This window comes from Echiichthys vipera, assembly GCF_963691815.1.
Source record: "Echiichthys vipera genome assembly, contig: SCAFFOLD_42, whole genome shotgun sequence".
NCBI lineage: Eukaryota > Metazoa > Chordata > Actinopteri > Perciformes > Trachinidae > Echiichthys > Echiichthys vipera.
In genome coordinates, this window is record NW_028154868.1 from 117501 (window position 1) to 134700 (window position 17200).

At 44.2% G+C, this 17200-nt stretch overlaps 3 protein-coding genes across 3 annotated transcripts in view; 2 read left to right on the plus strand and 1 right to left on the minus strand.

Annotated features, from left to right (window-relative positions):
* The window catches only part of ssuh2.1 (ssu-2 homolog, tandem duplicate 1), a 10554-nt gene extending 5820 nt beyond the window's left edge, over positions 1-4734 (minus strand). Inside the window, exons 1-4 of the mRNA XM_083940846.1 lie at positions 4655-4734; positions 1123-1215; positions 790-874; positions 577-706 (exon numbers count right to left, since the gene is read on the minus strand). Of these exons, the coding sequence (XP_083796972.1) occupies positions 577-706; positions 790-874; positions 1123-1215; positions 4655-4679 (333 nt within the window). The 5' untranslated portion in view covers positions 4680-4734. The remainder of the gene's footprint in view (positions 1-576; positions 707-789; positions 875-1122; positions 1216-4654) is intronic.
* A 1408-nt stretch (positions 4735-6142) lies between these two features.
* On the plus strand, positions 6143-9139 carry dynlrb1 (dynein, light chain, roadblock-type 1). Its single transcript, XM_083940849.1, has 4 exons — positions 6143-6254; positions 6652-6727; positions 7732-7899; positions 8832-9139. Exons 1-4 carry the CDS (start codon positions 6252-6254, stop codon positions 8873-8875), a joined length of 291 nt encoding a protein of 96 aa, XP_083796975.1. The 5' UTR covers positions 6143-6251; the 3' UTR covers positions 8876-9139.
* Positions 9140-12007: 2868 nt separating this feature from the next.
* map1lc3a (microtubule-associated protein 1 light chain 3 alpha) lies at positions 12008-13870 on the plus strand. Its single transcript, XM_083940848.1, has 4 exons — positions 12008-12196; positions 13368-13423; positions 13502-13608; positions 13697-13870. The coding sequence occupies exons 1-4, from the start codon at positions 12157-12159 to the stop codon at positions 13857-13859; spliced, it is 366 nt and encodes a 121-aa protein (XP_083796974.1). The 5' UTR covers positions 12008-12156; the 3' UTR covers positions 13860-13870.
* Positions 13871-17200: the final 3330 nt, after the last annotated feature.

Genomic DNA, 17200 nt, shown 5'->3' on the forward strand with positions numbered 1-17200 from the left:
GCATAAACCTGTGTTAAAGTGTCCTCTAGGAGCATAAACGTGTGCTAAAGTGTCCTCTAGGAGCATAAACGTGTGCTAAAGTGTCCTCTAGGAGCATAAACGTGTGCTAAAGTGTCCTCTAGGAGCATAAACGTGTGCTAAAGTGTCCTCTAGGAGCATAAACGTATGTTAAAGTGTCCTCTAGGAGCATAAACGTGTGTTAAAGTGTCCTCTAGGAGCCTAAACGTGTGTTAAAGTGTCCTCTAGGAGCATAAACGTGTGTTAAAGTGTCCTCTAGGAGCATAAACGTGTGTTAAAGTGTCCTCTAGGAGCATAAACGTGTGTTAAAGTGTCCTCTAGGAGCATAAACGTGTGTTAAAGTGTTCTCTAGGAGCATAAACGTGTGCTAAAGTGTCCTCTAGGAGCATAAACGTGTGCTAAAGTGTCCTCTAGGAGCATAAACGTGTGTTAAAGTGTCCTCTAGGAGCATAAACGTGTGCTAAAGTGTCCTCTAGGAGCATAAACGTGTGTTAAAGTGTCCTCTAGGAGCATAAACGTGTGTTAAAGTGTCCTCTAGGAGCATAAACGTGTGCTCACCCTGTACACGGTGACGGGCTTGAGCTCCTTGAAGGTTAGCTCCCGCGCCGGCTTGGCGCTGTACCGCCACTTGGACTCCGCAAACTTGAGCAAGGCATCTCGGGCCACGTCCTCCGACACCGTGGGGACCCTGCGGGACGGAAAACACACAGGTTCGATCCTCACACGGGGCACCGGACGGAGGCAGAGTGGGAGGTTTGCGGCCTTGCTTACCTCACACAGGGCACCAAAGTGTTCCTGTTAGCCTCGGGTTGGGGGGTGTACGCAGGCGGCGGTGGATACAGCGGGTCGTCGCCGTCTGGAATCGAACACAAACACGTTACTTACATGTTTTAAGGTGGTAGGCTAACGTTATTTACATGTTTAAGGTGGTAGGATAACGTTACTTACATGTTTTAAGGTGGTAGGCTAACGTTACGTACATGTTTTAAGGTGGTAGGCTAACGTTACTTATATTTTTTAAGGTGATAGGCTAACGTTACTTACATGTTTTAAGGTGGTAGGCTAACGTTACTTACATATTTAAGGTGGTATTTTTAGACTCACCTCCCTTGTGGCCCTGGTATCCGTGGACGTCGTCCAGCCAGCCGGGGGGCGGAGCGGACGGTCCCTCCTCGGGGATGTCGGGATCGAACGCGCCTGAGGAGAAGAGGAAGAAGACTTTAGCGGCACGGGGGTAACAGTGGAAGGGGGGCACAGTGGAAGGGGGGCCCTGAGACAGTCAAATGTTCCGCGTTTTTGTGGCGTTTTCATGTGTTTTTGTGGTGTTTTCATGGGTTTTTGTGGTGTTTTCATGGGTTTTTGTGGTGTTTTCATGTGTTTTTGTTGTGTTTTCATGTGTTTTAGTGGCGTTTTTGTGGTGTTTTCATGTGTTTTTGAGGTGTTTTCATCTGTTTTTGTGGTGTTTTCATGTGTTTTAGTGGCGTTTTTGAGGTGTTTTCATGTGTTTTTGTGGCGTTATCTTGTGTTTTTAAGGCGTTTTTGAGGTGTTTTCATGTGTTTTTGTGGTGTTTTCATGTGTTTTTGAGGTGTTTTCATGTGTTTTCATGTGTTTTTGTTGTGTTTTCATGTGTTTTTGTGGCGTTTTCATGTGTTTTCGAGGTGTTTTCATGTGTTTTTGTGGCGTTTTCATGGGTTTTTGTGGCGTTTTCATGGGTTTTTGTGGTGTTTTCATGTGTTTTTGAGGTGTTTTCATGTGTTTTTGTGGCGTTTTTGTGTTTTTTTCATCTGTTTTTAGTTGTTTTTGTGGTGTTTTCATGTGTTTTTAAGGTGTTTTCATGCGTTTTTGAGGTGTTTTCATGTGTTTTTGTGGTGTTTTCATGTGTTTTAGTGGTGTTTTCATCTGTTTTTGAGGTGTTTTCATCTGTTTTTGTGGTGTTTTCATGTGTTTTTGTGGCGTTTTTGAGGTGTTTTCATCTGTTTTTGTGGTGTTTTCATCCGTTTTAAGTTGTATTTATGGTGTTTTCATGTGTTTTTGTGTTGTTTTCATGTGTTTTTGTGGCGTTTCCATGTGTTTTTGTGGTGTTTTCATGTGTTTTTGTGGTGTTTTCATGTGTTTTCATGTGTTTTTGTGGTGTTTTCATGTGTTTTCATGTGTTTTTGTGGCGTTATCTAGTGTTTTTAAGGCGTTTTTGAGGTGTTTTCATGTGTTTTAGTGGTGTTTTCATCTGTTTTTGTGGTGTTTTCATGAGTTTTTGTGGTGTTTTCATGTGTTTTTGAGGTGTTTTCATGTGTTTTAGTGGCGTTTTTGTGGTGTTTTAGTGGCGTTTTTGAGGTGTTTTCATGTGTTTTTGTGGCGTTATCTTGTGTTTTTAAGGCGTTTTTGAGGTGTTTTCATGTGTTTTTGAGGTGTTTTCATGTGTTTTTGTTGTGTTTTCATGTGTTTTTGTGGCGTTTTCATGGGTTTTTGTGGCGTTTTCATGTGTTTTTGTGGCGTTTTCATGGGTTTTTGTGGTGTTTTCATGTGTTTTTGTGGTGTTTTCATGTGTTTTCATGTGTTTTTGAGGTGTTTTCATGTGTTTTTGTGGTGTTTTCATGTGTTTTTGTGGTGTTTTCATGTGTTTTTGTGGCGTTTTCATGTGTTTTTGAGGTGTTTTCATGTGTTTTTGAGGTGTTTTCATGTGTTTTAGTGGCGTTTTCATGTGTTTTGTGGTGTTTTCATGTGTTTTTGTGGTGTTTTCATGTGTTTTTGTGGTGTTTTCATGTGTTTTTGTGGTGTTTTCATGTGTTTTGTGGTGTTTTCATGTGTTTTTGTGGTGTTTTCATGTGTTTTTGTGGTGTTTTCATGTGTTTTTGTGGTGTTTTCATGTGTTTTTGTGGTGGTTTAAGCCGACGCCTCCTCCGCGGATGAAAACTACAATGGCGTCGACGTGCGGAGGGATAAAAATAGCGGCGGCGTGGCGTTGCCCTGGAAAGATCCCGGTTCGAGATTAAGAGGGAGGGGGGGGGGGGAGAACAAAGGCGACCTGATCACCGAGGCGTTGACCGGATAACGCCCCGGAACCCTCCAGAGGGGAACTACTTTTCTACTACTGTGTGTTTAGGTCACGTCTCCATGGCAACACCGAGGGGGCGGGGCTAGTTTTGATTTGATTGGAGGTTAAAGTGGATGAATAATTAGGGGCGTGGCCTATTGAGTGACAACTAGTTTTTAGTGGTGTTTTCATCTGTTTTAGTCGTTTTTGTGGTGTTTTCATCTGTTTTAGTCGTTTTTGTGGTGTTTTCATCTGTTTTCAGACGTTTTTGTGGTGTTTTCATCTGTTATTAGTCGTTTTTGTGGTGTTTTCATCTGTTTTTAGTCGTTTTTGTGGTGTTTTCATCTGTTTTCAGACGTTTTTGTGGTGTTTTCATCTGTTATTAGTCGTTTTTGTGGTGTTTTCATCTGTTATTAGTCGTTTTTGTGGTGTTTTCATCTGTTTTGAGACGTTTTTGTGGTGTTTTCATGTGTGTTTGTGGCCTTTTCATCTGTTTTTGTGGTGTTTTCATCTGTTTTTGTGGTGTTTTCATCTGTTTTCATCTGTTTTTGTAGTGTTTTCATCTGTTTTTGTGGTGTTTTCATCTGTTTTTAGTCGTTTTCATCTGTTTTCAGTCGTTTTTGTGGTGTTTCCATCTGTTTTTGTGGTGTTTCCATCTGGTTTTGTGGTGTTTTCATCTGGTTTTGTGGTGCTTTCATCTGTTTTAAGTCGTTTTTGTGGTGTTTTCATCAGTTTTTGGTCGGTTTTGTGTTGTTTTCATCTGTTTTTGGTCGTTTTTGTGGAGTTTTCATCTGTTTTTGGTCGTTTTGACACGTTTTGTGGCGTTTTTATCTGTTTTTAGCTGTTTTTGTAGTGTTATGATCAGTTTTTAGTCGTTTTTGTGATGTTGTCATCTGTTTTTAGTCGTTCTGTAACGTTTTTGTGGTGTTTTCATCTTTTATAGTCGTTTTTGTGGTGTTTTCATCCGTTTTTAGTCGTTTTGTCACATTTAAGTGGTGTTTCCATCTGTTTTTAGTCGTTTAGTCACGTTTTTGTGGTGTTTTCATCTGTTTTTAGTCGTTTTTGTGGTGTTTTCATCTGTTTTAGTCGATTTGTCACGTTTTTGTGGTGTTTTCATCTGTTTTTAGTCGTTTTGTCACGTTTTTGTGGTGTTTTCATCTGTTTTTAATCGTTTTTGTTGCGTTTCCATCTGTTTTTATTCGTTTTGTCACGTTTTTGTGGTGTTTTCATCCGTTTTTAGTCGTTTTTGTGGTGTTTCCAACAGTCTTAGTCGTTTTGTCTTCAAACAGGAAGTTAACCAAAGTCCATACGTTAGAAAAACTAACGGGAAACTAACGTAAACAAACCGACACGGTCGTAAACGTAAAAACCGTGAAAATGTCGTAAACCGGGACGAACAAGGTGGGGTTCGTACCCGCGTCTACTCCGGACCCTCCACTCCCCAAACCTCCAGACCCCCGGTAAAGTCCAGGAGAGCTCCCCGGGAACAGAGCGTCACAGCCGGGGTAACTTTTCCCGCCGTGCCCGGTGCGAACTTCCGGTGAAGTGTGAATAAAAGTCCCGTAAAAATATTAATATTTCCATAAAAACGCGTTTTTACTCACCGAGGTCTTCGTCCGCGTCGCTCATTTCTGTCGCGAGGGGAAGATTAGTGAAGCGCGAGGACGGAGGGGACGAAACGGGAAGCGTTTCCGGTCCGGAGTTTCAAAATAAAAGACCAAGTTTGGAGCTGATACAGGTGCTGTGAGAGAAATGTGTTTTAAGTCGTTTTTGTCACGTTTTTGTGGTGTTTTCATGTGTTTTTTAATCGTTTTTGTGGTGTTTTCATCCGTTTTTAGTCGTTTTGTCATCTAATAGTGGTGTTTTCATCTGTTTTTAGTCGTTTTTGTGGTGTTTTCATCTGTTTTCGGTAGTGTTTTCTGGTGTTTTCATCTGTTTTTAGTCGTTTTGTCATCTTATAGTGGTGTTTTCATCTGTTTTTAGTCGTTTTGTCATCTAATAGTGGTGTTTTCATCTGTTTTTAGTCGTTTTTGTGGTGTTTTCATGTGTTTTTTAATCGTTTTTGTGGCGTTTTCATCCGTTTTTAGTCGTTTTGTCATCTAATAGTGGTGTTTTCATCTGTTTTTAGTCGTTTTCTGGTGTTTTCATCTGTTTTTAGTCGTTTTGTCATCTAATAGTGGTGTTTTCATCTGTTTTTAGTCGTTTTTGTGGTGTTTTCATCTGTTTTTAATCGTTTTTTTGGTGTAATCATCTGTTTTCAGTGGTTTTTGTGTGTTTTCATCTGTTATTAATCGTTGTTGTGTTTTTTCATCTGTTTTTAGTCATTTTTGTGGTGTTTTCATCTGTTTTTAGCCTTTTTATCCTTCCTGACTCTGGATTCTCTTACGAGTCTCTGACTAATCATGAGATTCCTGACAGAATCAAGTCTTTCTTATTAAAATACTAATTTTAATATTAATATAATGTCAATAAAAGCACAAAATTAGGCTTAAATGCAACTTTATGGCTGTAAACTGCCGTTAAACCCCATATAACTAGTTGTTTTGTGGTGTTTTCATCTGTTTTTTATCGTTTTTGTGGTTTTTCATCTGTTTCTAGTCGGTTTTCTGGTGTTTTCATCTGTTTTAAGTCGTTTTTGTTGAGTTTTCATCTGTTTTTAATCGTTTTCGTGGTTTTTCATCTGTTTTTAGTCGTTTTTGTGGTGTTTTCATTTGTTTTCAGTCGTTTTTGTCATCTTTTAATGGTGTTTTCATCTGTTTTTTGTCGTTTTTTCCATCTTTTTTGTAGTGTTTTCATCTGTTTTTAGTCGTTTTGTGGTGTTTACATCTGTTTTTGGTCGTTTGGACACGTTTTTGTGGTGTTTTCATCTGTTTTTAGTTGTTTTTGTGGTGTTTTCATCTGTTTTTAGTCGTTTTTCTAGTGTTTTCATCTGCTTATAGTCGTTTTTGTGGTGTTTCCATCTGTTTTTAGTCGTTTTGTCACGTTTCGTGGTGTTTTCATCTGTTTTTAGTCGTTTTCGTTGCCGTTAAACCCCACAGAGTTCAAAAATCCCACTTTTTACGCCGGAACACGAACGCATCTTCACGTCCGTTAGCCGCGTGATGACGTCAGTCGCCTGTCACCCAGGCAACAACACAGCGGAGCTAACTGCGCTAACGCTCCCGAAGCTTCGGACACTTTTAAACCGTTCACACGCACAAAATGGTGGGTTATTAATATTAATTATTATATTTATGACGTTGTGGATGTGACGTAATATGAGAAGGGTGTATGTAGAGATGCTAACCGCGGCTAGCTACCGTTTCCATGTCGGGGCGGTGCCGGGTTAGCGTGACGGAGCTAACGGCGCTAACGCTAACCGCACTTTAAACCGCTTCCACAAACAAAATGGCGGCTTTTTAATATGAATTATTAATATTGTGACGTCATTAATATTAAGTGACGCAAGAAGGATACAGGTAGACATGCTAACCGCGGCTAGCTGCTGTTACCCGGTTAGCAAGGCGGAGCTAACGCCGCTAGCAGTGTTGTTGTTCCGTGAGGCGTTCACTGACTCCAGGAGCTCAGAGTTGTGTTGTGTTCAATGTCCCCCCCCACACAGGCGGAAGTAGAGGAGACACTCAAGCGGATCCAGGGTCAGAAAGGAGTTCAGGGGATCATCATCGTCAACTCTGAAGGTAAACGGACGTCGTTTTTGGGGCGTTTTCATCTGTTTTTGTGGTGTTTTCATGTGTTTCGGGTCGTTTTTGTGGTGTTTTCATGTGTTTTAGTGGTGTTTTCATCTGTTATTGTGATGTTTTCATGTGTTTTAGTCGTGTTTTCATGTGTTCAAGTGGTGTTTTCGTGTGTTTTTGTGGCGTTTTCATCTGTTTTTGTGGTGTTGTTATCTGTTTTAGTCGTTTTTGTGGTGTTTTCATCTGTTTTTAGTCGTTTTGTCACGTTTTTGTGGTGTTTTTATCTGTTTTCAGTCGTTTTTGTGGTGTTTTCAACTGTTTTTAGTCGTTTTGACACGTTTTTGTGGTGTTTTCATCTGTTTTTAGTCGTTTTTGTCATGTTTTTGTGGTGTTTTCATCTGTTTTTGAGGTGTTTTTTTATCTGTTTTTGGGTGTTTTCATGTGTTTTTGGGGTGTTAGTGTCTGTTTTTAGTCGTTGTTGTGGTGTTTTCATCTGTTTTTGTGGTGTTGTTATCTGTTTTTAGTCGTTTTGTCACGTTTTTGTAGTGTTTTCATCTGTTTTTAGTCGTTTTGTCATGTTATTGTGGTGTTTTCATCTGTTTTCAGTCGTTTTTGTGATGTTTTCATCTGTTTTCAGTCATTTTTTGTGGTGTTTTCATCTGTTTTCATGTGTTTCTACAAGTTTTTGTGGTGTTTTCATCTGTTTTCAGTCGTTTTGGTGGTGTTTTCATCTGTTTTAGTCGTTTTTGAGGCGTTTTCATGTGTTTTTAGTCGTTTTTGTGGTGTTTCATCTGTTTTTAGTCGTTTTTGTAGCGTTTTCATCTGTTTTAGTCCTATTGTGGTGTTTTCATCTGTTTTTTGTGTTTTTTTCATCTGTTTTTGTGGTGTTTTCATCTGTTTTTAGTCGTTTTTATGGTGATTTCATCTGTTTTCATCTGTTTTTGTGGTGTTTCCATCTGTTTTTAGTCGTTTTTATGGTGATTTCATCTGTTTTTGCCCCCCCCCAGGTATCCCCGTCAAGACGACCCTGGACAACGCCAGCACGGTGCAGTACGCCGGTTTGATCCACCAGCTGGTGACGAAGGCGCGGAGCACGGTGCGCGACATCGACCCGCAGAACGACCTCACGTTCCTGCGCGTGCGCTCCAAGAAGAACGAGATCATGATCGCCCCGGGTACGAGCACTTCCTGTTCCCACGTTCACCACTTCCTGTTCTCAAGTTCACCACTTCCTGTTCTCAAGTTCAACACTTCCTGTTCTCAAGTTCACCACTTCCTGTTCTTAAGTTGACCACTTCCTGTTCTCAAGTTCAACACTTCCTGTTCTCAGGTTCACCACTTCCTGTTCTTAAGTTGACCACTTCCTGTCCTCACGTTCACCACTTCCTGTTCTCACGTTCACCACTTCCTGTTCTCAAGTTCACCACTTCCTGTTCTCACGTTCACCACTTCCTGTTCTCAAGTTCACCACTTCCTGTTCTCACGTTCACCACTTCCTGTTCTCAAGTTCACAACTTCCTGTTCCCACGTTCGACACTTCCTGTTCTCAAGTTCACCACTTCCTGTTCTCAAGTTCACAACTTCCTGTTCCCACGTTCGACACTTCCTGTTCTCACGTTCACCACTTCCTGTTCTCAAGTTCTCAACTTCCTGTTCTTAAGTTCACCACTTCCTGTTCTCACGTTCACCACTTCCTGTTCTCACGTTCACCACTTCCTGTTCTCACGTTTAACACTTCCTGTTCTCAAGTTCACCACTTCCTGTTCCAACGTTCACCACTTCCTGTTTCTACGTTCACCACTTCCTGTTCTCAAGTTCACCACTTCCTGTTCTCACGTTCAACGCTTCCTGTCCTCACGTTCACCACTTCCTGTTCTCACGTTCACCACTTCCTGTTCTCACGTTCACCACTTCCTGTTCTCACGTTCACCCCTTCCTGTTCTTACATTCAGCACTTCCTGTTCTCACGTTCACCACTTCCTGTTCTCACGTTTAACACTTCCTGTTCTCACGTTGAACACTTCCTGTTCTCACGTTTAACACTTCCTGTTCTCACCTTAAACACTTCCTGTTCTCACCTTTAGCACTTCCTGTTCTCTCTCCACAGATAAGGACTACTTCCTGATCGTCATTCAGAACCCGTCGGACTGATACCAGGAAGTTGCCGCCGCCGCCGCCCGACCCCCTTTCCTCTCTTCGTCCGTCTTTCCACCTCAAGCAGCATCGAACGTTTCCTGCGTCCCGCTAAAACCCGCCGACCCGAGGCCTTTTCACGCCCCGGCGGTACCAGGAAGTAACGTTTATAGTTCCCACGCTCGGCGGAGGGATACGGTGTCCCTCCGCCGAGCGTGGGAACTATAAACGGTCGACGGCTGCGAATATTTAAGGAATAAAAACATGTTCACGTTTACGAAATTTGGGGTTTTTCGGGTGTTTTTTGTAGCATCAGGTTCCCGGTTCGAATCCCTTCTGTGAGTTTGCATGTGGTAACACATGTTTAGGCTCCTAGAGGACACTTTAACACACGTTTATGCTCCTAGAGGACACTTTAGCACACGTTTATGCTCCTAGAGGACACTTTAGCACACGTTTATGCTCCTAGAGGACACTTTAACACACGTTTATGCTCCTAGAGGACACTTTAGCACACGTTTATACTCCTAGAGGACACTTTAGCACACGTTTATGCTCCTAGAGGACACTTTAGCACACGTTTTGGCTCCTAGAGGACACTTTAACACACGTTTATGCTCCTAGAGGACACTTTAACACACGTTTATGCTCCTAGAGGACACTTTAGCACACGTTTATGCTCCTAGAGGACACTTTAGCACACGTTTATGCTCCTAGAGGACACTTTAACACACGTTTATGCTCCTAGAGGACACTTTAACACACGTTTATGCTCCTAGAGGACACTTTAACACACGTTTATGCTCCTAGAGGACACTTTAACATACGTTTATGCTCCTAGAGGACACTTTAGCACACGTTCATGCTCCTAGAGGACATTTTAACACACGTTTTGGCTCCTAGAGGACACTTTAACACACGTTTATGCTCCTAGAGGACACTTTAACACACGTTTATGCTCCTAGAGGACACTTTAACACACGTTTTGGCACCTAGAGGACACTTTAACACATGTTTATGCTCCTAGAGGACACTTTAACACACGTTTATGCTCCTAGAGGACACTTTAACACACGTTTATGCTCCTAGAGGACACTTTAGCACACGTTTATGCTCCTAGAGGACACTTTAACACGTTTATGCTCCTAGAGGACACTTTAACACATGTTTATGCTCCTAGAGGACACTTTAGCACATGTTTATGCTCCTAGAGGACACTTTAACACACGTTTATGCTCCTAGAGGACACTTTAGCACACGTTTATGGTCCTAGAGGACACTTTAGCACACGTTTATGGTCCTAAAGGACACTAACACACGTTTATGCTCCTAGAGGACACTTTAACACACGTTTATGCTCCTAGAGGACACTTTAGCACACGTTTATGCTCCTAGAGGACACTTTAACACACATTTATGCTCCTAGAGGACACTTTAGCACACGTTTAGGTTCCTAGAGGACACTTTAACACACGTTTTGGCTCCTAGAGGACACTTTAACACGTTTATGCTCCTAGAGGACACTTTAACACACGTTTATGCTCCTAGAGGACACTTTAGCACACGTTCATGCTCCTAGAGGACACTTTAACACACGTTTTGGCTCCTAGAGGACACTTTAACACACGTTTATGCTCCTAGAGGACACTTTAGCACACATTTATGCTCCTAGAGGACACTTTAGCACACGTTCATGCTCCTAGAGGACATTTTAACACACGTTTTGGCTCCTAGAGGACACTTTAACACACGTTTTGGCTCCTAGAGGACACTTTAGCACACGTTTTGGCACCTAGAGGACACTTTAACACATGTTTATGCTCCTAGAGGACACTTTAACACACGTTTATGCTCCTAGAGGACACTTTAACACACGTTTATGCTCCTAGAGGACACTTTAGCACACGTTTATGCTCCTAGAGGACACTTTAACACGTTTATGCTCCTAGAGGACACTTTAACACGTTTATGCTCCTAGAGGACACTTTAACACACGTTTATGCTCCTAGAGGACACTATAACACACGTTTATGCTCCTAGAGGACACTTTAGCACACGTTTATGCTCCTAGAGGACACTTTAACACACGTTTATGCTCCTAGAGGACACTTTAACACACGTTTATGCTCCTAGAGGACACTATAACACACGTTTATGCTCCTAGAGGACACTTTAGCACACGTTTATGCTCCTAGAGTTGGTTAATGTGGCCTGGGAAAGGGAAGTTTGGGGTCCCCTGCTGGAGAGGCTGAAGATGAGAGGTTACCCTTTAAATCCTGTCCCTTTAAATCCCGTTTTCTTTAAATCCCGTTCTCTTTAAATCCCGCTCCCTTTAAATCCCGTCCTCTTTAAATCCCGTTCCCGTTCTCTTTAAATCCCGTTCCCTTTAAATCCCGTCAAATCCCGTCCCTTTAAATCCCGTTACCTTTAAATCCCGTCAAATCCCGTTCCCTTTAAACCCCGCCCCCTTTAAATCCCGTTCCCTTTAAATCCCGTCCCCCTTTAAATCCCGTTCCCTTTAAATCCCATCAAATCCCGTTCCCTTTAAATCCCGTCAAATCCCGCCCCCTTTAAATCCCGTCAAATCCCGTTCCCTTTAAATCCCGTCAAATACCGTTCCCTTTAAATCCCGTTCCCTTTAAATCCCGCCCCCTTTAAATCCCGCCCCCTTTAAATCCCGTCCCCTTTAAATCCCGTCAAATCCCGTTCCCTTAAAATCCCGTCAAATCCCGTTCCCCTTAAATCCCGTTCCCTTTAAATCCCGTCAAATCCCGTTTCCTTTAAATCCCGTCAAATCCCGTTTCCTTTAAATCCCGTTACCTTTAAGTCCCGTTAAATCCCGTTCCCTTTAAATCCCGTTCCCTTTAAATCCCGTTCCATTTAAATCCCGTTCCCTTTAAATCCCGTCAAATCCCGTCCCCTTTAAATCCCGTTCCCTTTAAATCCCGTCCCCTTTAAATCCCGTCAAATCCCGTTCCCTTTAAATCCCGTAAAATCCTGTTACCTTTAAATCCCGTTAAATCCCGTCCTCTTTAAATCCCGTCAAATCCCGTTACCTTTAAATCCCGTTAAATCCCGTCCTCTTTAAATCCCGTCCCCTTTAAATCCCGTTTTCCCTTTAAATCCCGTCCCCTTTCCCAAATCCCGCGGATGACGTCAGTTGTCGGTCCGGAGCTGTCTTCAGAGAAGAAGAGGAGGAGGAGCCGCGGACACGGACGCTCTTCTGCCCGCGGAGCCGCTGTTTGTGACCGGTATTACCGCAAAACCAGGCGCTGACAACCGCGACAACCGGGACCGAGATGCCCTCCGACAAACCCTACAAGCAGAGGCGGCCCTTCGGTAAGGAAAGCACCGACACGGCGGCTTAGCTTGGCCCGGTTAGCCGGCCCTGCTAGCCACCTCAGCTAGCTGTTGTTGTTGACAAGTGCAGTTAGCCGAGGCGGCGGCTAGCTAACTGAAGCTAACCGGCGGCTAGCTAACTGGAGCTAACCCCCGACCCGGCTCTACCCTGTTGTCATGGTAAATGGAAGCTATGCTAATGCTAACAGGGTGTCTGAGTGTGCGCGGCTCTTCAAAGGAGTCGTTGACGCATCTTCGCTTCGCTCGGAACGCGTCGCTACATTGGTTTTGAACGGCGGCTCGACGCGTCTTCGCTTCGCTCGGAACGCGTCGCTACATTGGTTTTGAACGGCGGCTTGACGCGTCTTCGCTTCGTCCGGAACGCGTCGCTCGTCACCGCGTCGCTATATTGGTTTTGAACGGCGGCTTGACGCGTCTTCGCTTCGCTCGGAACGCGTCGCCCGGTCACCGCGTCTCTATATTGGTTTTGAGCGGCGGCTTGACGCATCTTCGCTTCGCCGCTTCGCTCGGAACGCGTCGCCCGGTCACCGCGTCGCTACATTGGTTTTGAACGGCGGCTTGACGCGTCTTTGCTTCGTCCGGAACGCGTCGCTCGTCACCGCGTCGCTATATTGGTTTTGAACGGCGGCTTGACGCGTCTTCGCTTCGCTCGGAACGCGTCGCTCGGTCACCGCGTCTCTACATTGGTTTTGAGCGGCGGCTTGACGCATCTTCGCTTCGCCGCTTCGCTCGGAACGCGTCGCCCGGTCACCGCGTCGCTACATTGGTTTTGAACGGCGGCTTGACGCGTCTTTGCTTCGTCCGGAACGCGTCGCTTGTCACCGCGTCGCTATATTGGTTTTGAACGGCGGCTTGACGCGTTCGCCTTCTCCGTCGCTTTTGCATTCGAAGACGGGTTACACACACACACACACACACACACACACACCTGGACTAACTCCATTCATGATCCACGCATGGGGACTCGAACCGGCGACCCTCCGGTTCCCAGCCAAGTCACCTACAGACTGAGGCTGAGAACGACGCCGCCATTGTTGTAGTCCTGTTCCTGTGGCGGGCAGAGTCAGACCCCTGTTAGCATTAGCACTAGCATCACATTAACGCCGGTGCGTGGGTTTGAATCCCGTCCCCCCTTTTTTGTCGCCCGCAGACGACCGGCGCAAAGAGGCCCAGCAGATCCGGGACCAGCAGCCCAACAAGATCCCCGTAAGTGTGTTTGAGCCCGCGTAGGGAGAGAAGGGGCGGCGGCACGGTGGTAAAGCGGCGTTCTTCCCTCCCCCACAGGTCATCATTGAGCGGTACAAGGGGGAGAAGCAGCTGCCGGCGTTGGACCGGTTCAAGTTCCTGGTGCCGGATCACATCAACATGAGCGAGCTGGTGAAGATCCTGAGGTACGTCTGCGCACGCACACACTTACACATCCACTGGACCACCGTTACGCCAACGCCAACCTCCCCCCCCCCCCCCCCCCTCCCCCAGGCGCCGGCTGCAGCTCAACCCCACGCAGGCCTTCTTCCTGCTGGTCAACCAGCACAGCATGGCGTCGGCGTCGGCCGCCATCGCCGAGGTGTACGAGCAGGAGAAGGACGAGGACGGCTTCGTGTACATGGTGTACGCCTCGCAGGAGACCTTCGGATGCTAGCTAGGACTGTTGGGGGGGGTGGGGGGTGGGGTTTGGGGTGGGGATGCACCTTCAGGAGGACGAAGACGAGGTAGGAAAGAAACGCACCGACCAGGAAGCGCCAGCTAGTAAGCTAGCTAGCATTATCGCACACGGGCAGTTCCGTGTGTAAGCTAATATGGTTCGATCCCCTGATTTGAGCGTTGGGAGTCGGACCGGGGGCCTCCGGAGGACGCGTTTCAACCGCGCCGTAGTCGGTTTAGCACTAGCGTGGTTTAGCTCCTTGCAACCGGAGATGCTAGCTTCTACGGAAGCTATTTACCTCGGAAGCAGGTTCAAATTAGCAGCGCTAGTTACGTACGTTTTGTGGCGCGGGAAGTTAGCGTATCCCCGCGACCGCCCGCTTTTAAATCGTAAATCCGTCGTCCGATGCTAGCTACTCCTGAAACAGGTCTATTTACCTTAAAACATGTAAGTAAGGTTAGCCTACCACCTTAAACAAGTTTAACATTAGCTAACGTGACCTACCACCTTAAGTAATGTTAGCCTACCACCTTAAACATGTAAGGAACGTTAGCCTACCACCCTAAAACATGTAAGGAACGTTAGCCTACCACCTTAAACATGTTTAACATTAGCTAACAAGACCTACCACCTTAAACATGTAAGGAACGTTAGCCTACCACCTTAAAACATGTAAGTAACGTAAGCCAAACACTACCTACCACCTTAAAACATGTAAGGAACGTTAGCCTACAACCTTAAACACTACTTACCACCTTAAAAATGGAAGTATCGTTAGCTAACACGACTTACCACCTTAAGACGTGTAAGGAACGTTAGACGAACATGACCTACCACCTTAAAACACGTAAGTAACGTTAGCTAACATGACCTACCACCTTAAAACATGTAAGGAACGTTAGCCTACCACCTTAAACATGTTTAACATTAGCTTACAAGACCTACCACCTTAAACATGTAAGAAATGTTAGCCTACCACCTTAAGACGTGTAAGGAACGTTAGACGAACATGACCTACCACCTTAAAATACGTAAGTAACGTTAGACAAACACGACCTACCACCTTAAAACATGTAAGGAACGTTAGCCTACCACCTTAAACATGTAAGTAACGTTAGCCGAATACGACCTACCGCCAGGGCGGCGTCTCCTCCCGGCCCCCGAGCGTTGCGCAACTCGTAGGAACGCCCAAGCGCGTCCCCAACAAAAAATCGTACGTAACGTCGGAAACGAACGAGCTTCTTTTGCACATAATTTAGCACAAATGCTATTAGCGTTAGCGTAGACTTAGTTACCAAGTACTGTATCTATATAACGTGTTTTAAACGGGATGTGTGCGTACAAACGATCGTAGAATCGAACCGTGTTCCGAAGTTGTTGGGGGGGGGGTTGTGTACATAGAAGCGTTTGCCAATAAATAAATAAGTTGCCTTTTAAGGTGTTTCTCGTCTTTTGTGTTTCGCAACGTTCAAGCATGAATGTGTTTGTTTCTGTATGTTTTTGCTAGCGGATGACGTTAAATACCACCTTAAAACAGGTAAGTAACACGAAGTAACACCTTAAAACATGTAACGTTAGCCTACCACCTTAAACGTGTAAGTTACGTTAGTTAACACGACTTACCACCTTAAACATGTAAGTAACGTTAGCATACTACCTTAAAACATGTAACGTTAGCCTACCACCTTAAAACATGTAAGTAACGTTAGCCTACCACCTTAAAACATACGTAATATTAGCCTACCACCTGAAACAGGTAAGTAACACGAACTATCACCTTAAACATGTCAGTAACGTTAGCCTACCACCTTAAACACGTAAGTAACGTTAGCCTACCACCTTAAACATGTAAGTAACGTTAGCCTACCACCTTAAACACGTAAGTAACGTTAGCCTACCACCTTAAACACGCAAGTAACGTTAGCCTACCACCTTAAACACGTAAGTAACGTTAGCCTACCGCCTTAAACACGCAAGTATCGTCAGCCTACCGCCTTAAACATGCAAGTAACGTTAGCCTACCACCTTAAAACACGTAAGTGATGTTTGCCTACCACCTTAAAAACATGTAACGTTAGCTAATATGACCTACCACCTTAAACATGTAAGCAACACAACCTACCACCTTAAACATGTAAGTAACGTTAGCCTACCACCTTAAACATGTAAGTTAATTTACCACCTTAAACATGTAAGCTCACATGACCAACCACCTTAAACATGTAAGTAACGTTAGCCTACCACCTTAAAACATGTAAGTAATGTAAGCTAACATGACCAACCACCTTAAACATGTAAGCAACGTTTGCCAACCACCTTAAAACACGTAAGTAACGTTAGCCTACCACCTTAAAACATGTAAGTAACGTTAGCTAACACGACCTACCACCGTAAACATGTAAGTAACGTTAGCCTACCACCTTAAACAAGTAACATTAGCCTACCACCCTAAACGTGTAACGTTAGCTAACATGACCTACCACCTTAAGACATGTAACACAAACTACCACCTTAAGACATGTAAAGAACGTTAGCCTACCACATTAAAACAGGTAAGTAACGTTAGCCTACCACCTTAAACATGTAAGTAACGTTAGCATACTACCTTAAAACATGTAACGTTAGCCTACCACCTTAAAACATACGTAATATTAGCCTACCACCTGAAACAGGTAAGTAACACGAACTATCACCTTAAACATGTCAGTAACGTTAGCCTACCACCTTAAGTAACGTTAGCCTACCACCTTAAACATGTAAGTAACGTTAGCCTACCACCTTAAACACGCAAGTAACGTTAGCCTACCACCTTAAACACGTAAGTAACGTTAGCCTACCGCCTTAAACACGCAAGTATCGTCAGCCTACCGCCTTAAACATGCAAGTAACGTTAGCCTACCACCTTAAAACACGTAAGTGATGTTTGCCTACCACCTTAAAAACATGTAACGTTAGCTAATATGACCTACCACCTTAAACATGTAAGCAACACAACCTACCACCTTAAACATGTAAGTTAATTTACCACCTTAAACATGTAAGCTAACATGACCAACCACCTTAAACATGTAAGTAACGTTAGCCTACCACCTTAAAACATGTAAGTAATGTAAGCTAACATGACCAACCACCTTAAACATGTAAGCAACGTTTGCCAACCACCTTAAAACACGTAACGTTAGCCTACCACCTTAAAACATGTAAGTAACGTTAGCTAACACGACCTACCACCGTAAACATGTAAGTAACGTTAGCCTACCACCTTAAACAAGTAACATTAGCCTACCACCCTAAACGTGTAACGTTAGCTAACATGACCTACCACCATAAGACATGTA

Coding starts and splice junctions, on each gene's coding strand:
- dynlrb1 (XM_083940849.1), top strand. Junction 6,728..7,731: donor CATCATCGTCAACTCTGAAG/GTAAACGGACGT, acceptor GCCCCCCCCCAG/GTATCCCCGTCAAGACGACC. Junction 7,900..8,831: donor CGAGATCATGATCGCCCCGG/GTACGAGCACTT, acceptor CTCTCTCCACAG/ATAAGGACTACTTCCTGATC.
- map1lc3a (XM_083940848.1), top strand. CDS start 12,157: ATGCCCTCCGACAAACCCTACAAGCAGAGGCGGCCCTTCG. Junction 12,197..13,367: donor CAAGCAGAGGCGGCCCTTCG/GTAAGGAAAGCA, acceptor TGTCGCCCGCAG/ACGACCGGCGCAAAGAGGCC. Junction 13,424..13,501: donor AGCAGCCCAACAAGATCCCC/GTAAGTGTGTTT, acceptor CCTCCCCCACAG/GTCATCATTGAGCGGTACAA.